General features: G+C 44.8%; 1 protein-coding gene across 2 annotated transcripts in view; it reads left to right on the forward strand.

Moving 5' to 3' along the window:
- LOC142301589 (uncharacterized) overlaps positions 1-24,000 on the forward strand; it is a 154,027-nt gene that overhangs the window by 74,052 nt on the left and 55,975 nt on the right. For both annotated transcript variants that reach the window (XM_075342615.1, XM_075342616.1), the window contains exons 8-12: positions 44-229; positions 2,479-2,578; positions 12,673-12,814; positions 15,828-16,011; positions 17,302-17,401. In XM_075342615.1, the coding sequence (XP_075198730.1) occupies positions 44-229; positions 2,479-2,578; positions 12,673-12,814; positions 15,828-16,011; positions 17,302-17,401 (712 nt within the window). The remainder of the gene's footprint in view (positions 1-43; positions 230-2,478; positions 2,579-12,672; positions 12,815-15,827; positions 16,012-17,301; positions 17,402-24,000) is intronic.

Below are 24,000 nucleotides of genomic sequence, written 5' to 3' on the forward strand. Positions count from 1 at the left end.
GTTGTGTGCATGTTGTGGTTTTTTTTTTTCTTTCTTTGTCTAGATGCGTCTCAACACTTACATTTGGTTACTTCTGGGATATCCTGTGCTTGCTGTAGTCCATGGGCTGGCCTGTTTAATTTCCTGGCTCTTAGTATTTTTCATCCCAGTGTCTAAGATGAATGGAAGGGTTTTATGCACCGTGCTTTTAATGCCTCCAGAGCATGTTCACATCCGCCGAGAAAACAAGGTACCATTTGAGCAAGGTGTCAACTGTAAAACTCCTGGTTCTAAAGAGTGAAATTTATTTCCTCTAGCTTTTTTTGAACTGCATATTTAATAAATGTGCATGTATATGTGTGTATGTATATGTGTGTGTGTGTGTGTGTGTGTGTGTGTGTGTGTGTGTGTGTGTGTATATATGCTGCACTAGTCTGTCCCGTTGTGTATAAATATGTGGCTGCTGTTCAGATTTTCTGCCTGATAAGAGACCCAAAGAGTCTCAGAAGCTTGCTCTTTATTACCATCTTGTCAGTTAGCCATTAAAAGGGATCGGCCGCTGTGGACGCTCTCAAATTTTTTTTTATTTTTTTTTTTTTTTTTATCTATTGGCTAACACTTTACAAAGATAGATAGATATTATATTATAATTGAAAATGTTTTATGCCGGAAAAATTCCTGAACCCTTTATAAATTGGGCCCATGGCGTAAGATCCAGTCAGGGAGCATAACAATAGACACGACCAATGTGGCGGGGCCCCTGGGCGGCTCCATATGTGTTTGCGTAGGGAGAGATACATTTGGAGCAATGAGAGGAAAAGGCCGGATGTTTAAACATTTTATCTTTGAACCACTTGACTGCCCAAAGCATGTACAGCATGAATAAAGAGCCTGACTGATTCACTTTAAATCCTATTTAGCTGCTTAAATGGAGCAGTGGCTGCAAGAAGAAAATGACGTTAAATCCTCCCAGTAGCTGCTTGCTTTATCTTTTAGGGACGTTCAGTGAGTAGTTGGTCAATGCTCACTATAGAGTGAGCATACTGAAATCGCATGTGTGTACAGCTGAAAGGATTGTAAAGTGCAGAGGAGTGCTCACTATATAGTGAGCGGTGAATGGGAGTATAAAACTGCATTTTCTCCCCTTTAGTCTCTGATCCATTAAACTTGCTACACAAGGTTTTAAAGAATCACTCCAGTGTTTCGTTTTACCTCCAGAGTGGTGCTTTAAATAGTAGTCCCCTGACCTTTCATATACTCCTTTCCGGCAAATTCCCCTTCTATCATCGCCTCTCCACACAGTCTTGGCAGTTTGTTTGACCTGTTAGCGCTCTCCAGTGTTTCACGGAGCACGAGGTGGTCATAAATTGATTAATCTCTGAGAACCTCGTTCTGGCTCTCATAGAGTTGCATTAAGTTCCTGTAATGTAACGTCTGACTTCCGGCCAGTCACAAGATGGCGCTGTGGGACCTGAGTAGTGTTGGTAAAAGATGAAACCACGGAAGGTGAGTACATGGCAGGGAGCTTACGTTTTAAAGTGCCACTCCAGCTCCAAAAAATTTTAAAAAATGCTGGCGTAGTGCTTTAAACGCTATTTACCTGCAGATTACTCCTACCTACTTCTGCAGGTAAATGGCATTTCTTAAGATCACAAGTTCCCTTTTCGGGCCCATGCCCATGATCAGAGCTGGAAGTGTTTTGGACACAGCGTGTCTTCGCCACTTCCAAAATGCTGCGCTGTACAGTACAAGTACAGTGGATGGGGTTTGTAGAAAGCTAATGTCCACTGTGCTGCTTCTTAACCCTGCATAAACTGACCTGCGTGGCTGGTTTCTAACCAACAGCACGTCAAATTTTTTTATTCTTGAGACTCGTGTTCTGAGCGGGAGAACTTGGTGAAAATACGCTGTCAGTTATCCTGATCGTGGGCACGTACTGCACGCTCTCCTGCACAGGACACTAGCACCTCCGGAAGAGAGTACTGTGCCCTGACTGTAAGGAAGCTTGATCACGGGCATGTTCCCTTATTATCCTATGGTACTAAATCATAAAAGCATTATACGAGGGAGGTTTTTTTTCTGTAAAGTATACACTAGATGTGAAAAAGAAGAGGGAAAAAATGTATATCCGCTCACAAATTCCATATGAATATTCCTCTTGTAGTTGCGGTGCATGGAAAAGAATCAAAAGGCGTGCTCCTCGGTTGCAAGTAGACAAAGTTAAGAAAAGAAAAAGATGCAGTGCTTTCAAAATTGTATTTTATATTTAAATAAAATAAAAAAACTGGAAAAAATTACATTAGAAACACCTGGCTAAGTGTGGTTAAGATGTATCCATAAACAGTTTTTTTTGTGTTTTTTTTTTTTTCAGGGGTGTTTTTGTTTTTTTTGTTTTTTATAAATTGTCCATTTTTTTACACTGTGCAGAATTTTTTATGTATAATCCTGATGGTGATCACAGCAATATGCCTGTTTTGTAACATTGTCATTTCTTCCTAGGTGGATGAGTACAGTACAGATGTTGTGTTGTGCTGCTATTATGCCATTAATATTTATTACTACAAGTATTCTGTGGACGGACTCAATGTATTTGCTGTTAGTATCCTTTACTGTGTGAAAACGTATTCTTGCTTTTTGCTGGGAGTTTTTGTAGTTACTTTAAGTCCTTCTTATCTGCCAGTGCCTGTGATGGACATTACCTTGTTACAAGCGTTAAGTCGCCCTTTTAATATATTTGTTACTACTACTATACTGAACGAAAACCCTTTTTTTTTTTTTTTAATTTTTTATTTACCGTATTTTTTTGGACCATAAGACACACCCTGGTTTTAGAGGAGGAACATAGGAAAATAAAATTTTAAGAAAAAAATGTGGTCATGACGCATTATGGTGCGAGGATCTGCTGTTGACACTGTTATGGGGGTAATCTCAAGTTCTCTAACTCAGGTACTCCATCCTGGTAATGATCCTCCTGCCTTGTATATACCGTATCTTTCGGACCATAAGACGCACTTTTTTTCCTCCCAAATTTGGGAGGAAAGTGTGGGGTGCGTCTTATGGTCTGAATGTCAAAGCGGGGTAGGGAGCTGTGGGGAGTCAGCGCTATGCAGTGGGATTACAGGAGGCAGGGAGGGTCGCTGCTGCAGGAAGCCGGCGGCTGGAGAAACCACGTGTGCCCGCTGCTTAAAGTAAGTGAATATTCATTAGCTGCTCCCCGCCCACCTGTCTCTGCAGTCAGTGACTAGAAGCGGGTGTGAGGAGCAGCAAATAAATAGTTTAATGTAAACAGCGGACACACGTGGGTTCTCCAGCCCCGGCTTCCTTCAGAGGCAGCGGAGACTGTGTGCGCTGTTTAGGTGGCAGGAGCAGGGTGCCGCTGCAGTCATGTCTGGCCCGGGGGAGGTGCAGATCACTGCAGTGTCCGGGCCAGAGCACGGCATACCTTCACAGCACAGCCGCAGTCTCTGTGCTGAGTGCTCACATTACTTTCACTTTGCTCCTGCCTCTGCACTAGAAACGAAGTCTCCCATAGCTGACAAGGACCTGCAGTGATGTAATGAAGAGGGGTGGGCAGAGCAGCACAGTGCCCTGCCTCTTCATTACATCACTGCAGGTCCTCAAGATATGGGAGACTGCCTCTAGTGCCAGGATCAAACTGAAGCATGGTGAGCAGCACACCTGTAAAAGGAAGGCAATAAACAACATAGTATAAAGGCATTACTGTACACCTGGATGGGGTTGGATCATTCGTGTGTGTGTGTGTGTGTGTATATGTATATGTGTGTGTGTGTGTGTGTGTGTGTGTGTGTGTATGTATATATATATATGTGTATATAATATATATATATATATATATATATATATATATATATATATATATATATATATATATATATATATATATATATATATATATATATATATATATATATATCTCTCTCTATGTATATCTATATATCTATATTTATTTTTATATAAAATATAATATCTATATCATATATATGATATAGATATTATATTTTATATATAAATAAATATAGATATACATAGATAGATAGATATATATCTCTATCTCATATATATTTGGGGATATTATTACCTCCAGAACACTGTCAGCAGTAAAAATAAGTGTCATGACCACATTTCTTTGTCGCTCCATTGGGAGACCCAGACAATTGGGTGTATAGGCTATGCCTCCGGAGGCCGCACAAAGTATTACACCAAAAGTGTAAAGCCCCTCCCCTTCTGCCTATACACCCCCCGTGCTCCCACGGGCTCCTCAGTTTTTTTGCTTTGTGCGAAGGAGGCAGACATGCACGCACAGCTCCACAGATTGGTCAGCAGCAGCTGCTGACTATATCGGATGGAAGAAAAGTGGGCCCATATAGGGCCCCCAGCATGCTCCCTTCTCACCCCACTCTTGTCGGCGGTGTGGTTAAGGTTGAGGTATCCATTGCGGGTACGGAGGCTGGAGCCCACATGCTGTTTTTCCTTCCCCATCCCCCTCAGGGCTCTGGGTGAAGTGGGATCCTATCGGTCTCCAGGCACTGAGACCGTGCTTCATCCACAACTCCTGTGGAGCCTGCTGGATAGGAGCCGGGTATTGTTCAGGGACATGGCCCTGCTACTTGGAGGTACTCTGTATCCCTGTGGGGACAGCGCACAGCAACACTCCAGCTTTGCTGGGTGTGCTAGTGCACCGGGGACCGCGGCGCTGACCGGGTTAATATGTGCCATTACACACTCAGCGTTGCTGAGTGTTTATGTATAGGGACTGCCGCACTGACCGCCGCTGCCATGGAAACACCGCGGCGCGGCTGGGACTTGTAGTGCGCCGGGGACTTCCACGCCGGCCGCGCTTTTACGGCGGCCGCGTTTATTACTAGAGTCCCCGGCTTTTTGCGGCCTAGTTTCCTTTCTTCCCACCCCCAGCCCTGACAGGCAGGGGAAGGGCGGGACGCTGCACAGAACGAGCAGCACTGAGGGCTGGAGCATGCTTTGCATACTCCACCCCTCTCACTGTGCACAGTGCGGGCACCAGTTCCCGCACTTTCTGGGTCACGCCCACGGCTCCCTCCTCTCCTCAGGACGCCGGCAGCCATTCCTGTCAGCTCCTCGGATGCTGCAGAGGGGGACAAAGTCTGGGAGACCCAGGCAGGGACTCTGGTGGCCTCACAACCGCTTTAAGCGGGTGGTAAGCAGCACCTGTGGTGCTAGCCCCATTGTGCAGTAGTGTAACATTATATGTTTATGGTATATATATATTTTACACTGTATGGTGCACAGTTGATTTCTGGCTATATACCCTATTGTGTTGCTCAGGGACAATGTCCTCCCGGGGTATCTCATGGGTCCCAGGCTGAGGGTTCTGACACAGACCCCAGCCCCAGGCCGACTAAGCGAGCTCGCTTAGAATTTCCCTCGACATCATCATATTGTGCAGGGTCTCAGAGGGGGGAATCTCTGGTTGATGAAGCGGAGACAGTTGATCAGGATTCTGATCCTGAGGCCGCTCTCAATCTTGATACTCCTGACGGGGACGCCATAGTGAACGATCTTATTGCGTCCATCAATCTAATGCTGGATATTTCTCCCTCAGCTCCTCCGGCGGAGGAGTCGGCTTCTCAGCAGGAGAAATTCCGTTTCAGGTTTCCCAAGCGTACACAGAGTATGTTTCTGGACCACTCTGATTTCAGAGAGGCAGTCCAGAATCATCATGCTTGTCCAGATAAGCGTTTTTCTAAGCGCCTTAAGGATACACGTTATCCCTTTCCACCTGACGTGGTCAAAAGTTGGGCTCAGTGTCCCAAAGTGGATCCTCCAATCTCCAGACTGGCAGCTAGATCCATACTTGCAGTGGAAGATGGGGCGTCACTCAAAGATGCCACTGACAGGCAGATGGAGCTCTGGTTGAAATCCATCTATGAAGCTATCGGCGCTTCTTTTGCCCCAGCATTCGCAGCCGTATGGGCGCTACAAGCTATCTCAGCAGGTCAAGCGCAAATTGACGCAGCCACACGCACGTCCGCGCCACAGGTGGCGTCCATAACCTCTCAGACGTCGGCATTTGCGTCTTACGCTATTAATGCTGTCCTGGACTCTGCGAGCCGTACGGCGGTTGCAGCCGCCAATTCGGTGGTACTACGCAGGGCCTTGTGGCTACGGGAATGGAAGGCAGATTCTGCTTCCAAAAAGCGCTTAACCAGTTTGCCAATTTCTGGCGACCGATTGTTTGGCGAGCGTTTGGATGAAATCATCAAACAATCCAAGGGAAAGGATACATCCTTACCCCAGCCCAAACCGAACATACCCCAACAGAGGAGGGGGCAGTCGAGGTTTCGGTCCTTTCGGGGCGTGGGCAGGTCCCAATTCTCCTCGTCCTAAAGGCCTCAGAAAGATCAAAGGAACTCTGATTCATGGCGGTCTAAGTCACGTCCTAAAAAGACCACCGGAGGTGCCGCTACCAAAGCGGCCTCCTCATGACTTTCGGCCTCCTCACTCCGCATCCTCGGTCGGTGGCAGGCTCTCCCGCTTTTGCGACACCTGGCTGCCACGGGTAAAAGACCGTTGGGTGAGAGACATTCTGTCTCACGGTTACAAGATAGAGTTCACCTCTCGTCCCCCGACTCGATTCTTCAGGTCATCCCCGCCTCCCGAGCGAGCCGAGGCTCTTCTGCAGGCGCTGGGCACTCTGAAGGCAGAAGGAGTGGTGGTCCCTGTTCCTCTTCAGCAACAGGGCCACGGTTTTTACTCCAACCTGTTTGTGGTCCCAAAGAAGGACGGGTCTTCCGTCCTGTCCTGGACCTGAAACTGCTCAACAAACACGTAAAGACCAGGCGGTTCCGGATGGAATCCCTCCGCTCCGTCATCGCCTCAATGTCCCAAGGAGATTTCCTTGCATCGATCGATATCAAAGATGCTTATCTCCACGTACCGATTGCTCCAGAGCACCAGCGCTTCTTGCGCTTCGCCATAGGGGACGAACACCTGCAGTTCGTGGCACTGCCGTTCGGCTTGGCAACAGCCCCACGGGTTTTCACCAAGGTTATGGCTACTGTAGTAGCGGTCCTCCACTCTCAGGGTCACTCGGTGATCCCGTACTTGGACGATCTCCTGATCAAGGCACCCTCTCAAGAGGCATGCCAACACAGCCTCGACGCTACCCTGGAGACTCTCCAGAGTTTCGGGTGGATCATCAATTTTCCAAAGTCAAATCTGACACCGGCCCAATCGCTGACATACCTTGGCATGGAGTTTCATACCCTCTCAGCGATAGTGAAGCTTCCGCTGATCAAGCAGCGGTCACTACAGACAGGGGTACAATCTCTCCTTCAAGGCCAGTCACACCCCTTGAGGCGCCTCATGCACTTCCTGGGGAAGATGGTGGCAGCAATGGAGGCAGTCCCTTTCGCGCAGTTTCACCTGCGTCCTCTTCAATGGGACATCCTACGCAAATGGGACAGGAAGCCGACGTCCCTCGACAGGAACGTCTCCCTCTCTCAGGCGACCAAAGCTTCCCTTCGGTGGTGGCTTCTTCCCACTTCATTATCGAAGAGGAAATCCTTCCTATCCCCATCCTGGGAGGTGGTCACGACGGGCGCGAGTCTGTCAGGGTGGGGAGCGGTTTTTCTCCACCACAGGGCTCAGGGTACGTGGACCCAGCAAGAGTCCTCGCTTCAGATCAATGTTCTGGAAATACGGGCAGTGTATCTTGCCCTGAAAGCGTTCCAGCAGTGGCTGGAAGGCAAGCAGATCCGAATTCAGTCGGACAATTCCACAGCGGTGGCATACATCAACCACCAAGGCGGCACACGCAGTCGGCAAGCCTTCCAGGAAGTCCGGCGGATTTTGATGTGGGTGGAAGCCACGGCCTCCACCATCTCTGCAGTTCACATCCCAGGCGTGGAAAACTGGGAAGCAGATTATCTCAGTCGCCAGGGCATGGACGCAGGGGAATGGTCCCTTCACCCGGACGTGTTTCAGGAGATCTGTTGCCGCTGGGGGGTGCCGGACGTCGACCTCATGGCGTCCCGGCACAACAACAAGGTACCGACGTTCATGGCACGGTCTCTAGATCCCAGAGCTCTGGCGGCAGACGCCTTAGTTCAGGATTGGTCGCAGTTTCAGCTCCCTTATGTGTTTCCTCCGTTGGCACTGTTGCCCAGAGTGTTACGCAAGATCAGGGCCGACTGCCGCCGCGTCATCCTCGTCGCTCCAGACTGGCCGAGGCGGTCGTGGTACCCGGATCTGTGGCATCTCACGGTCGGCCAACCGTGGGCACTACCAGACCGACCAGACTTGCTATCTCAAGGGCCGTTTTTCCATCTGAATTCTGCGGCCCTCAACCTGACTGTGTGGCCATTGAGTCCTGGATCCTAGCGTCTTCAGGGTTATCTCAAGACGTCATTGCCACTATGAGACAGGCTAGGAAACCAACGTCCGCCAAGATCTACCACAGTGCGTGGAAAAATGTTCCTGTCGTGGTGCTCTGCTCAGGGTTTTTCTCCCTGGCCTTTTGCCTTGCCCACTTTTCTGTCCTTCCTTCAATCTGGACTGGAAAAGGGTTTGTCGCTCGGCTCCCTTAAGGGACAAGTCTCAGCGCTTTCTGTGTTTTTCCAGAAGCGCCTAGCCAGACTTCCACAGGTACGCACGTTCCTGCAGGGGGTTTGTCACATCGTTCCTCCTTACAAGCGGCCGTTAGAACCCTGGGATCTGAACAGGGTGCTGATGGTTCTTCAGAAACCACCAATCGAGCCAATGAGAGATATTTCTCTCTCACGCCTTTCGCAGAAAGTGGTTTTTCTAGTAGCAGTCACTTCACTTCGGAGAGTGTCTGAGCTAGCAGCGCTGTCATGCAAAGCCCCTTTCCTGGTTTTTCACCAGGACAAGGTGGTTCTGCGTCTGGTTCCGGAATTTCTCCCTAAAGTGGTATCCCCCTTTCATCTCAATCAGGATATCTCCTTACCTTCTTTTTGTCCTCATCCGGTTCACCAATGTGAAAAGGATTTGCACTTGTTAGATCTGGTGAGAGCACTCAGGCTCTACATTTCTCGGACGGCGCCCCTGCGCCGCTCGGATGCACTCTTTGTCCTTGTCGCTGGCCAGCGTAAAGGGTCACAGGCTTCCAAATCAACCCTGGCTCGGTGGATCAAGGAACCAATTCTCGAAGCTTACCGTTCGGCTGGGCTTCCGGTTCCCTCAGGGCTGAAGGCCCATTCTACCAGAGCCGTGGGTGCGTCCTGGGCTTTGAGGCACCAGGCTACGGCTCAGCAGGTGTGTCAGGCGGCTACCTGGTCGAGCCTGCACACTTTCACGAAACACTATCATGTGCATACCTATGCTTCGGCGGATGCCAGCCTAGGTAGACGAGTCCTTCAGGCGGCGGTTGCCCACCTGTAGGAAAGGGCCGTTTTACGGCTCTATCACGAGGTATTATTTTACCCACCCAGGGACTGCTTTTGGACGTCCCAATTGTCTGGGTCTCCCAATGGAGCGACAAAGAAGAAGGGAATTTTGTTTACTTACCGTAAATTCCTTTTCTTCTAGCTCCAATTGGGAGACCCAGCACCCGCCCCTGTTTTTTTGTGTGTACACATGTTGTTCATGTTGAATGGTTTCAGTTCTCCGATATTCCTTCGGATTGATTTTACTTTAAACCAGTTTATAATTATTTTCCTCCTTCTTGCTTTTGCACCAAAACTGAGGAGCCCGTGGGAGCACGGGGGGTGTATAGGCAGAAGGGGAGGGGCTTTACACTTTTGGTGTAATACTTTGTGCGGCCTCCGGAGGCATAGCCTATACACCCAATTGTCTGGGTCTCCCAATTGGAGCTAGAAGAAAAGGAATTTACGGTAAGTAAACAAAATTCCCTTCTTTTTTACTTTTAATTGTTTTTTTTAATTTTTTTTCCCTCCTTTAAAATAAGGGTGTGTCTTATAGTGCGTTGCGTCTTATAGTCCGAAAATTACGGTATATGTCCCTCATCCTGGTATAGCCCACATCCTGGTATGTGCTCCCATCCTGCTATATACCCCATCCTGGCATATGGCTGCATCCTGCTATATACACCATCCTGGCATATGGCCGCATCCTGCTATATATCATCATCCTGGTATGTGCTCCCACCCTGCTATATACCCCCACCCTGCTATATGCCGTCATCCTGCTATATACCCCCACCCTGCTATATACTACCATCCTGCTCATAATATACCCCCATCCTGGTATATGCCATCATCCTGCTATATACCCTCATCCTGCTATATGGCCGCATCCTGTGGCACACAAAAAAAATAAACGTTTATACTCCCCTTTCCTCGCTCCATGCAGCATCGCTCCTCCTCCTGTCTGTGCCAGCAGCAGTGCCTCTTACCTGTGTGGAGCCGGCCACGATCCCTGCAGCATCGCGATGTCCTCCTGTCTGTGCCGGCCGCGGCTGTGTGTGGACACGTGCGCACAGCGATGACGTCATCCCTGTGAGCTCCGCTAGGCTCCACACACAGCTGCGGCCGGCAGACAGGAGATCGCAGTGCTGCAGGGATCCTTGTCGGTGAGTATACTGATTCACTGCACCCTGCGCTGATGATTATGTGCGGGGGGCAGTGAATACAGCTGCACATGATCACTCCAGGCTGTAGTTGCCAGGGGTGATCATGTGGGCCGGCTGTTTACTATGCGTGCATCCCCCGCCCACCTGTCAGCGCTGAGAGATGGGCGGGAGGATGGCCGTGCATATGAAATGAGTGGGCCCATGTGGTCACGGCAGGCTGCATCTTATAGTCCGAAAAATACGTTGTTGTTGTTTTTTTTTGGTTTTTTTTTTTTTGTTTGCGCCCTTTTTTAATGAACTGAATTCGAAGATCTGAGTTTTTTTTTTTGTTTTTTTTTCTTTTTCTATCCACACACAAGGCCTTTTTTCTTTCAAATATTGTTAATAAATTTGTCTGAATCTGTGTTAGGCCAGAGTCGCACTAGGATATGACTCGCATTAGTGCAGTGTGAGAGTCTCACTTCGTACTCGGCCCAATGTTGTGTAATGATGCAGCTCAGATCTGCGAGTTTATCCTCAGTCCTAAATGAACTGAGAAAAAAAATTGCAACATACTGCGATTGCCCGTGAGTGTCGCAAGACTCGCACTCATACAAGTCTATGGGGGAGTGTGAAACATCGGACTGCACTGCACAGAGGCAGGCGATGGAGAGATTAATCTTTCCCTCTTCTCCACACTTGTGATCCGATTGCAGAATCTGAGCACAGTAGAATAACACATGGATCCTGCTCGCAGCAGAGCCTGAGCCATGCGTCCTTAACATATCTCATCCGATGCATACACAGGTGTGACACCGGCCTTAGTGAGCATTTCTCCTTTGCTGAGATCCATCCTCCTCACAGGTGTGGCCTTTCAAGATGCTGTTTAGACAGCATGATTATTGCACAGCTGTGCCTCAGACTGCGGTTATATTTATGTCCAGTGTATGGTTCTTTGTTCCACCCCTCCTATCCCATCAGATTGTGAATGGTGTACAGCTAGAATACATAATTGCGCTTATCTCCAAAATGTTTTCTCTGAAATTTATGAATTTGAGTAAAATTTAGAGATCATAAGGAAATCTATCAGCAGATTTTTGGTATGCAATCTGATAAGAGCATAATGTAGGTGCAGAGTCCGCGAATGCAGCAGTGCGTCACTTAGGCTAGTTTCACACATCCGGCTTTTCGCCGGTTTGGCGGACTCTAGTACAGTGTGATATAGTACAATGGCAGCGTGGCAACCTCCGGGTTGCATGCCAGCATGTGAACGGAGCTTTTCACGCTGCCATTGTACTGTATACACTGTACTGGCGTGCGCCGAATCTGACAAACCAGCGAAAAGCCGGATGTGTGAAACTAGCATTACTGGGCTGCTTTGTTGTAGTTTAAATGAAAACCAGTATTTTATCAGCAGGGGATTCACTAGAGGACGAATTGTCATGTGCCATTTTGTCCTCCTGGTCTGTGTAACTCTACCCCCACCACAGATTTCTGCCAATGCACAGTGTACACAGCTGTCATCCATGGTGTGGGTGGGGTTATGCAGAGCTCTGCGTTCGGAGAACTGCTAGAGAGAAAAACATTATTTTATCAAAACTACAACAAGCAGCCCAGTAAGTAACACCGCTGAAATCAAGGTCTCCAGCCCTATATCATGCTGCTCTCAGATTACATAGCAAAAATATAACAACAAACTGATGCCATATTCCTTTTCAATGTGGGTGACTGTTCCATGGGTGTATTGTGAGTCACTGCACAAGGTGCCTTCCCCCCCCATTAATCTCCATGTAAAGGGATGTTCTATGCTGATGAGGGTTTGGGAAACTGTCCTCAGCAGCAGTAACAGCCTTTTTATGTTAATACAACCATACCTTACCTTACTTTGTGAATGCTCATTATTAACTTTGAGTATAGTTATAGTAGCTTTTAGTTGTAGTGGCAAGGTCATAACACCCGAGCCCACCTTCCCTACAATCACCAGCATTGTTTAGAGCTTGAACATTCTGGGCTCTTGAAGCTGATTTGTCCTGTATTCCAATTAAAATCTTTATTCTTCTTTCTTTTTTCTTTTTCTCAATCGGATTTAATTTCTGCCAGATTTTAGTTTCAGCAAAGATTTTAGTTTCAATGAAGGCAAAGAACCTTAACCCTAACCCTCACAGATCTCATAGTATTGGTGATTGTGTCGCTGGTTCTTGGCTATATGGACAGTCACAATTATTACACAAGCTCCCCCATAAAATTTACTCTTTCTTTACTGTCGATCATGCCACTGTCCTATTATATTGGAATGGCTATTGCCAGGTAAGTTGACCTTTTTTGTGAAGAAATACATTGTAATACCAAGTATTTTCCTGTAACTGAGGAACGTTGGGGAGTGAGCTGCATCCCTGTGTTGGAGCACAGTGAACTTTAGCTTATGTGCTTGGCTCTTTAGCTTGGTCCTTTGCCAATTTTTTATTTTCTACAAATTAAAAAATATAACTTTTATTAAACCTTTATTAAAGGCAATGTATCATGAGAAAATTACCTATGGTCAGTATAGTTTTGTTGCTTTTTTTTTTTTTTTTTTAATTACAATCTATATTAAAAAAACCCAAAAACTTTAAATTCTTGCATTTAACCCTTAGGGCTATTGTTTGGCTCATACTGCTGTTATTTCAGATATTACAGAAGTACATTAGCAACAGACTGACTCAGACCTATATTTTGGTCTGAAGCATCTAATGAGCCTGTGCAAAGGTCATTGTGAAGGGAGGGGGACTGGGTCTGCTGTGACATTACCTATTGTGAACAGTGAATCCTGTGTATAAGGCCTCTTTCACACATCAGTGGAAAACACCCGATTTTTCACTGACATGGAGATCAGGCACTCCTTTACACACCTGACCACGCCGATGCTGTCCGTGATGCCGATGCTGTCCGTGATGCCGATGCCTCCAGATCTCCTGTCTCAGCCACTGCAGTCTCCCCTCTGCTATTATTTCCGGGTTGCGGTGCAGTGAATATACATGAGCATAATTAGCAAACCTTGAAGCAGGAGACAGCAGCACCGAAAACAGCATCGCTTGAGACAGGTGATTCTAAAAATGTTATTTCACAGATACGTGATTTCTCTAGTTCTAGTGTGATCCATGTGACACGTACAACTGCGTGGTCCATGTGACCTCAGTGATGCCAGAGAAAAACTGACTTGTCTCCGTGCGTGTTTTAATGGGTCTGCATAAGTCCGTGGTTCTGGTACGTATAAAAACAGTAACATACGTACCAGAACCACTGACGTGTGAAGGGGGGCTAAATGTACTCAAAGTACAGGAAGTATAACTCCAAACAACCTCAGCAGTAACTGTTAAAAAAAAAAAAAATAAATAAAAATCATGCATTATTTTTTTTTTTATTTTTTTTTAAATTTTTATGCAGATTGTGATTTGAGTGAAAAAAGAAAGTTACCCAAAAGCCGAACTTTAAACAATGGGTCATCCTCTGATTTTATATATTCTCTTTCAGGGCTTAAATGTCTGCAGCATTGTTAATCTATTAATCAATTGAGTAATGTAATGATTTGATTATACTGACTATTTTTAGTGAATTATACCAGCAGCAAAATTGATTAAATTTATAAAAATAAATAAAATACTATGGATAATTTCCATGAGGATATTGAAGGGAATCTATTAGTAGTTTTAAGTTAATATGTGCATACAGGTAAAATTAATGCCTGTATGCCTCATAGATGATGGCTTGTTCTGTAAAAATCATCTTATAGCTTTGATCTTTCAAGCTATGGGGGGTGTGCTGCCTGGAAGATAAGCCTGCCTCCAGTCTTCGTCATACAAGATTTCTCCTTCTTTTCTCTTTAGTGTGCCTTTGACATCAGAACTCCTGTGTCTGTGCTTTTTGCCAGCAATCTGTCCCTTGCATTATTTCCCTCTTCTGTGGTTTCTAATACGGCATTTAAAACTCTCGCTCCAGCGCACATCAAAATTGAAGACCGTGCTCTCAGAACGGCGGAATAATGCAGGCGAGAGACTGCAGAAGGTGCAGGGATTTTTGGCCGCACACCTGACATCAAAAGGACACTGAAGATAAGGAGGAGAAAAATATTATGTAATGAAGCAGTTTTGTCTTACGCACTCCTCACGTGGTTGCAGCCACACACTCTTGACACCATCTGAACTAATTTATCTTGGTGTCATCAGACCACAGGACATGGTTACAGTAATCCATGTCCTTAGTCTGCTTGGCTCCAGCATACTTTTTGTTGACTTTTTCTTGTGCATCATCTTTAGAAAAGGCTTCCTTCTGGGATGACAGCCTTGCAGACCAATTTGATGCAGTCTGTGGAGTATGGTGTGATAACTGATAGGCTGTACACCCAGCCCCCCCTCCCCTTTAGCCTCTGCAGCAATGCTGAGTACACACATAGGTCTATTCTAAGAAGACAACCTCTGGAAATGACACTGAGCACGTGCACGCCACTTTTTTGGTTGACTAAGACAAAACCTATTCAGACGGGATTCTGTCTTGTTACACCGCTGTATGGTCTTGGCCACCATGATGCTGCTTAATTTCAGAATGTTGACAAACTTCTTATCACCTAGGCCATCTTTATGTAGTGCAACAATTCTTTTTATTCAGATCATCAAATAATTTTTTGCCATGTTGAACTTCCAGTGACTAGTATATGTGTGAGCTATGGCACCAAATTTAACACATCTGCTCCCCATTAAAAGCTGAGACTGTGTAACACGATCCCATGACACCAGGAAGGGAAAAATGGCTAATTGGGCATAATTTGACCATTTTCATCTAGGGGTGTACTCCCTTTTGTTGTCAGCGGTTTATCCATTAATGGTTGTGTTATTTAGAGGCACCAAATTTACACTTGGACTACTTTTACATTGCATCAACTTGTACAAAGTGTCATATCTTCAGTGTTGTACCTTGAAAAAATATTTAGAAAAATGAGGGGTGTACTCACTGTTATAAACTGTATATATCATCAAAGGCAGCAATTTTATTTTTTACTTTGAAGTATATAAAGGGCGCACTGTTGTCAAAAAGGAAAGTGCCTTTTCCTTTTCAGGGTTTCCAATCATTCCTAGGCTCCAGTGGCTGACCCCAGATATTAGAACTGAACTCATGACTTAGTTTATTGGAACTGATCATCTTTCGTAATGTTTTCTGCTAGAAACTGCATGGTCTTTGTGAGGTTGTGGGGGGGGGGATTGGTTATAGTTGTTACAGCTAAAATGTTCTGCATGGTTTTTTTAAACACATTCTTTGTTTCCTTCTGCCATCTTGTGGAATGCTGCAGTATCTCTGCTCAGAGTAATTTTGCATTGGGAGCGGTGGTGAATGCTACATTTGGCTCCGTTATTGAACTAACCTTCTACATAACTGCACTGATAAAGGGAGCGAAGGAGAATGACAAGTGCTATGAGGAGGTGGTGAAGTCTGCGCTGACTGGCACGTTGCTGGGGTGTGTCCTCTTAGTTCCTGTGAGTCCTCTGCAATAACAATCCCTTGTCTTTAAAGTGTGTGTGTGTGTGTGTGTGTGTGTGTGTGTGTGTGTGTGTGTGTGTGTGTGTGTGTGTGTGTGTACGCAGGTGTTTGGTTATTTTTATGTTTTTTTTGTTGTGATTTGACTTAACGGTTTGGGAAGAAATCTATTTGGGATAAAATCATTCAATAAAGAACTCTTATTAAACCTACAAACCTACCCTAAAAAAAAGTTGAACGAATTTATTGCAAAAAATAGTCTTTATTGTTAAAATATATTTTAAAACCGTAGTACAGCAGAAAAAAATGTGAAAGATATACCAATTAGATATGCCCCATGATGCAAACAATTATCAGTTCGTCAGTTTAGGGTATCCAACCCAGTATCAATAAGATATTATAGCGACAAACTGAAGATAATAATATTAGTATGGCAAAAATGAAGGATCATTTCACAAGAAGAGGACACAGGCAAAAAAAGATAGCAACTGTGACAAGATGGTATTATATTAGCAAAGGAATGTTTATAATATAACCAGAAAAAGACTTCTAATAAAGCCCTATAAAGATCCAATAAAGAGTAACAACATTAAACATGCCTGCTATAAAAATTACACAGTGCTACATATTATGACAGCCTCACAAATATCACCGTGATGCGTTTCGCCGTGGCTTATACGCCCTTGGAGAAAGCCACGGCGAAATGCGTCAGGGTGATATTGGTGAGGCTGTCATAATATGTAGCACTGTGTAATTTTTATAGCAGGCATGTTTAATGTTGTTACTCTTTATTGGATCTTTATAGGGCTTTATTAGAAGTCTTTTTCTGGTTATATTATAAACATTCCTTTGCTAATATAATACCATCTTGTCACAGTTGCTATCTTTTTTTGCCTGTGTCCTCTTCTTGTGAAATGATCCTTCATTTTTGCCATACTAATATCCTTATCTTCAGTTTGTCGCTATAATTAATATCTTATTGATACTGGGTTGGATACCCTAAACTGACGAACTGATAATTGTTTGCATCATGGGGCATATCTAATTGGTATATCTTTCACATTTTTTTTCTGCAGGAACTACTGTTTTAAAATATATTTTAACAATAAAGACTATTTTTTGCAATAAATTCGTTCGACTTTTCTTTAGGGTAGGTTTAATGTTTACAACTGTATCACTGCCCGGCTTTATTTACATTTGGACTGGCTTGTTTTTTGTGTGGTGGTCAATTTGTAGGTTAATTATCAATAAAGAACTCTTCAGAATACTTACTCCATATTTACTTGTAGGGCTTGTGCATGGTGATTGGAGGAATTAAGCATCAGGAGCAAAGATTTAACAGTCGTTCGGCTGGTGTTGGCTCGGCTCTGCTCTTCATTTCCGTTGGAGGTGAGAATCTTGTGAATTTCCAGCAGTAAGCTGTTTGTAGTAGTTCAGAAAACCACATAATGAAAGTATTGAAAAGCACTAAGTGTACCACATTAATAAATACATATACAGTTAGGTCCAGAAATATTTGGACAGTGACACAATTTTCGCGAGTTGGGCTCTGCATGCCACCAAATTGGATTTGAAATGAAACCTCTACAACAGAATTCAAGTGCAAATTGTAACGTTTAAGTTGAAGGTTTGAACAAAAATATCTGATAGAAATTGTAGGAATTGTACACATTTCTTTACAAACACTCCACATTTTAGGAGGTCAAAAGTAATTGGACAAATAAACCAAACCCAAACAAAATATTTTTATTTTCAATATTTTGTTGCGAATCCTTTGGAGGCAATCACTGCCTTAAGTCTGGAACCCATGGACATCACCAAACGCTAGGTTTCCTCCTTCTTAATGCTTTGCCAGGCCTTTACAGCCGCAGCCTTCAGGTCTTGCTTGTTTGTGGGTCTTTCCGTCTTAAGTCTGGATTTGAGCAAGTGAAATGCATGCACAATTGGGTTAAGATCTGGTGATTGACTTGGCCATTGCAGAATGTTCCACTTTTTTGCACTCATGAACTCCTGGGTAGCTTTGGCTGTATGCTTGGGGTCATTGTCCATCTGTACTATGAAGCGCCGTCCGATCAACTTTGCGGCATTTGGCTGAATCTGGGCTGAAAGTATATCCCAGTACACTTCAGAATTCATCCGGCTACTCTTGTCTGCTGTTATGTCATCAATAAACACAAGTGACCCAGTGCCATTGAAAGCCATGCATGCCCATGCCATCACGTTGCCTCCACCATGTTTTACAGAGGATGTGGTGTGCCTTGGATCATGTGCCGTTCCCTTTCTTCTCCAAACTTTTTTCTTCCCATCATTCTGGTACAGGTTGATCTTTGTCTCATCTGTCCATAGAATACTTTTCCAGAACTGAGCTGGCTTTATGAGGTGTTTTTCAGCAAATTTAACTCTGGCCTGTCTATTTTTGGAATTGATGAATGGTTTGCATCTAGATGTGAACCCTTTGTATTTACTTTCATGGAGTCTTCTCTTTACTGTTGACTTAGAGACAGATACACCTACTTCACTGAGAGTGTTCTGGACTTCAGTTGATGTTGTGAACGGGTTCTTCTTCACCAAAGAAAGTATGCGGCGATCATCCACCACTGTTGTCATCCGTGGACGCCCAGGCCTTTTTGAGTTCCCAAGCTCACCAGTCAATTCCTTTTTTCTCAGAATGTACCCGACTGTTGATTTTGCTACTCCAAGCATGTCTGCTATCTCTCTGATGGATTTTTTCTTTTTTTTTCAGCCTCAGGATGTTCTGCTTCACCTCAATTGAGAGTTCCTTAGACCGCATGTTGTCTGGTCACAGCAACAGCTTCCAAATGCAAAACCACACACCTGTAATCAACCCCAGACCTTTTAACTTCATTGATTACAGGTTAACGAGGGAGACGCCTTCAGAGTTAATTGCAGCCCTTAGAGTCCCTTGTCCAATTACTTTTGGTCCCTTGAAAAAGAGGAGGCTATGCATTACAGAGCTATTATTCCTAAACCCTTTCTCCGATTTGGATGTGAAAACTCTCATATTGCAGCTGGGAGTGTGCACTTTTAGCCCATATTATATATATAATTGTATTTCTGAACATGTTTTTGTAAACCGCTAAAATAACAAAACTTGTGTCACTGTCCAAATATTTCTGGACCTAACGGTATGTGAACGACCCTGCTTATGCAAAAAAGTCTGGCACTCCTATTGAAGTAGTAGAATATATTTAATTAATTTTGTAGCTAGGTGATGTTTCGGTCTTTAAACTCAGACCTTCATCAGACTATATAAAAAGAAATCGGGAAAAAGAAAAGGAAATAGTCAAATGTCTTTGGACATAATGTGTACAGATGTTAAAACAATGCACCACAATATAGGACAAGTTCTGTTATCATAAAGAATACATTTTAGTTTAAGGAGTAATTGGGTACAAAGAATCAGGGTACAATGGGCACAAAAATAAGACATGAGTAATGTCATAATAGTATAGTCTATACATGTGACCTTAAATATAAGTGGAGGAAACATGCAACATTAATAGAAACCGTTAAAGGTTATTAGCCTGTCTGATATTAGAAGGGTTAATATGTGATAGAGGATGGGAAAAAAAGGAAAACTGGAAAAAAAGGACAAAAATAGGACAAAAATGAATGGGTAAAATAGAAGGCCGGAAAGAGTGTGAAAAATAAGGGTGCAGATGAAAAGGAAAATGTAAGAATAATAAGAATAACAGTTAAACTGTGTATCCTGAATAGAAATGCATAATCGAGAGCTTATCCTATGTAACAAAAGTACATGTGGCATATACAGGTTCAAGTGGTATGACCAAGTGTAGATATACATTGTAGAAAAAAAAAAAAAATGACAAACGCATGTAAAGCCTATATAGTGCTTAATATGCTATATACATCTGTAGAATAGTTACAGGATAAAGGTATACCTTAATAAGCTGTGTAGCAGTCCTGGTGCTGGCAGTAGATTCACTGTGTGCCTTATGCTGTGTGGCGTGCTGCATGATGCCTTGTCTATCACCCTGTTTTAATTGTCTTGTTATGGGGTGATCCATGAAGCGGTGGTGGTAGGCGTGTATTCCACAGTGGAACATACGCTGTGTCTGTGTGAGCCAGAGAAAACCGGACGCTTGTGTTAGGCTGGAAATACATCTATGCGAGTAAAATCTGTCCGACTGGGCTGAAAAAAACTCTGCTGATTTTAGTTCACGTTAGGTCCGAGTGCAACGCAAGTGCGATGCTTTTTATGAATAAATTATTGATTTTACTAGCGTGTGTAATGCGTATTTTTTACTATGTCATCTGCCATTCAGCTCTGCTACATGGCCGCTGACAGCAGACACAGACAGAGCCGCACTGTCAGAATGAACTTGGGTGAACTTCACCCGACTTCATTGTCATGCTGCGGCTCTGTCTGTGCCGCGTCCTGATTAGCGGTCACCTGTGAAGGGCTCACCGGTGACTGCTAATCTCCTGAGTGACTGAAGTTAGCAGCCCTCTCTCATACTCATCGATCCCCGATCCCTGGCGCGGCGCTGCACGGTGTTCACACTGCTCTGGCGGCTTTTACTATTTTGAAAAAGCCGGCTGCTCATTAAACAATCTCGTATTCCCTGCTTTCCCCGCCCACAGGCGCCTATGATGGGTTGCAGTGAGACACGCCCCCACGCTGAGTGACAGGTGTCTCACTGCACCCAATCACAGCAGCCGGTGGGCGTGTCTATACTGTGCAGTGAAAGAATTAAAAAAACTTGCGTGCGGTCCCCCCAATTTTAATACCAGCCAGATAAAACCATACCGCTGAAGGCTGGTATTCTCAGGATGGGGAGCTCCACGTTATGGGGAGCCCCCCAGCCTAACAATATCAGTCAGCAGCCGCCCAGAATTGCCGCATACATTAGATGCGACAGTTCTGGAACTGTACCCGGCTCTTCCCGATTTGCCCTGGTGCATTGGCAAATCGGGGTAATAAGGAGTTAATGGCAGCCCATAGCTGCCACTAAATCCTAGATTAATTATGTCAGGCGTCTCCACGAGATACCTTCCATGATTAATCTGTAAGTTACAGTAAATAAACACACACGCGCACACACACACACACACACACACACACACACACCTGAGAAAATTATTTATTAGAAATAAAAAAACACTAACAAATTCCCTGGTTCACCAATTTAATAAGCCCCAAAAAGCCCTCCATGTCTGGCGTAATCCAGGATGGTCCAGCGGCGCTTCCAGCTCTGCTACATGAAGGTGACCGGAGCAGCAGAAGACACCGCCGCTTCTGTCAGCTCCACGCAACAACTGAGGTGAGTAGCGCGATCAGCTGAGCTGTCACTGAGGTTACCTGGATCCAGCGGTGGCCGTGAGTATCCTGAGTGACAGCTCAGCTGATCGTGCTACTCACCTCATTTGCTGCGTGGAGCTGACAGGAGCGGCGATGTCTTCTGCTGTTCCGGTCACCTTCATGCAGCAGAGCTGGAAGCGACGCTGGACCATCCTGGATTACGCGAGACATGGAGGGCTTTTTGGGGCTTATTAAATTGGTGAACCAGGGAATTTGTTAGTGTTTTTTATTCCTAATAATTTTTTCGTGTGTGTGTGTTTATTTACTGTAACTTACAGATTAATCATGGAAGGTATCTCGTGGAGACGCCTGACATGATTAATCTAGGATTTAGTGGCAGCTATGGGCTGCCATTAACTCCTTATTACCCCGATTTGCCAACGCACCAGGGCAAATCGGGAAGAGCCGGGTACAGTTCCAGAACTGTCGCATCTAATGTATGCAGCAATTCTGGGCGGCTGCTGACTGATATTGTTATGCTGGGGGGCTCCCCATAACGTAGAGCTCCCCATCCTGAGAATACCAGCCTTCAGCGGTATGGCTTTTATCTGGCTGGTATAAAAATTGGGGGGACCGCACGCAAGTTTTTTTTAATTATTTATTTCACTGCACAGTATAGACACGCCCACCGGCTGCTGTGATTGGGTGCAGTGAGACACCTGTCACTCAGCGTGGGGGCGTGTCTCACTGCAACCCATCATAGGCGCCTGTGGGTGGGGAAAGCAGGGAATACGAGATTGTTTAATGAGCAGCCGGCTTTCTCAAAATAGTAAAAGCCGCCGGAGCAGTGTGAACACCGTGCAGCGCCGCGCCGGGGATCTGGGATCGGTGAGCATGAGAGAGGAGGGGAAAATGACCGACAGACTGTGAGAGAGGGACAGAGATAGTGACGGACCGACAGAGAGAGAATAGAGACTGAGAGGGAGACACCGACTGACAGAGAATAGTGATTGACAGATATTGTGAGACATCACTGGTTTCCAGTGTTTTAGGAAACATGCGAGAAATGTATTTAGAAAATCTCATGTCACTAGGATGGTGTGAGTGCCATCCCGTGACATCCGATTTTTTTTTTTTTTTTTTTTTTTTCTCAGTCCGATTTGGACTGAGAAAAAAATAGCAGATGAGAGCTGAATCATTCACTAACGTGTCCGATTCCAATGCGAGATTTTCTCGCATTGCTCTACTGCGAGAAACTCGCAAGTGAGAAGCAGCCCTTACACAGAGGAACACGCCCTGTATGTGAGCAGTACCAGAAGCATTTGTGGTAGGCACACCGTGTGTGTAATAGGCCGGAATGAACATGTGCATTCCACAGTGGAATGCACGCTGTGTGTGGGCTGGAAGTGTAGTAGCTGGGCTGTGAGGGCTGGAGATGTAGCGGGTGAGCTATGATGCGTGTGTACCGCTGTTGAATGCACCCGCAGCATCATGTGCTGGGAGAATAACTGTGGGTAGAATACTTACCTGCTGTGGTTGTTTAAAAAGGGGGAAGTATAATGTAGACATGGCACTCTGCAGCACGCCACACAGCAAAAGGCACACAGTGGATGTACCGCCAGCACCAGGCCTTCTACACAGCTTAAGGTATACCTTTTATCCTGTAACCATTCTACAGATGCATATTAAGCACTATTTAGGCTCTGCATCTGTTTCTCATTTTTTTAGTGTATATGTACACCTGGTCATACCACTTGAACCTGTAAAGGCCATATTTACTTTTGTTACCTAGGGTAAGCTCTCAATTATGCATCTCTATTCAGGGGACAGTGTTTACCTGTTGTTCTTACATTTTCCTTTTACCCTTTTATCTTTTTCATCTGCATCCTGTTTCTTCATATTCTTTACCCTTTTTCTTTTTCATCTGCATCCTTTTTTCTTCATACTCTTTCCAGCCTTCTATTTTACCTATTCATTTTGTCCCTTTTCTTTTCCAGTTTTCCTTTTCCCATACTTCCTCACATATTAACCCTCCTAATGTCAGACAGACTAATAACATTTAACGGTTTCTATTTATGTTCCAGGTTTCCTCTACTGATATTTAATGTCACAGGTTTAGTATATTGTATTATGACGTTCTGCTTCATGTCCTATTTTTGTGCCATTGTACCCTGATTCTTTGTACCCAATTACGCTTTAAACTAAATGTACTCTCTATGAGAACAGAACTTGTCATATATTGTAGGGCATTGTATTGTTTAACATCCGTACACAATGTCCAGAGACCTAGTTATTGACTATTTGCTTGTTTGTTTTGCTTTTGTATTTTTTGTTTTTTAGTTTGATGAAGGTCTGAGTTTAAAGACTGAAACGTCACCTACCGTTTTTTTTTCCAAAAATAAGACCTCCCCCAAAAATAAGCCCTAGCAGGGATTTTCAGCATTTTCGAAGAAAGGCTTAAATATAAGCCCTCCCCCGAAAATAAGCCCTAGTCCCGGATCAATAATGAAGTGTCCGTGCAGCTAAAAAAGATAGATACTGCAGGACACTTCATTATAGACAGCGGCACTGGCGATTTACACTCACCCGACACCGAGCAGCAGGACCTGCAGTGATCACACACCCGCACACATCAGCACTAGAGTTGAGCGCGGTTCGAGGTTCTCCAGTTCTAGGCTCGAGTGATTTTGGGGCCTGTTCTAGA

The sequence above is a fragment of the Anomaloglossus baeobatrachus genome, chromosome 4 (assembly GCF_048569485.1).
Source record: "Anomaloglossus baeobatrachus isolate aAnoBae1 chromosome 4, aAnoBae1.hap1, whole genome shotgun sequence".
NCBI classification, from domain to species: domain Eukaryota; kingdom Metazoa; phylum Chordata; class Amphibia; order Anura; family Aromobatidae; genus Anomaloglossus; species Anomaloglossus baeobatrachus.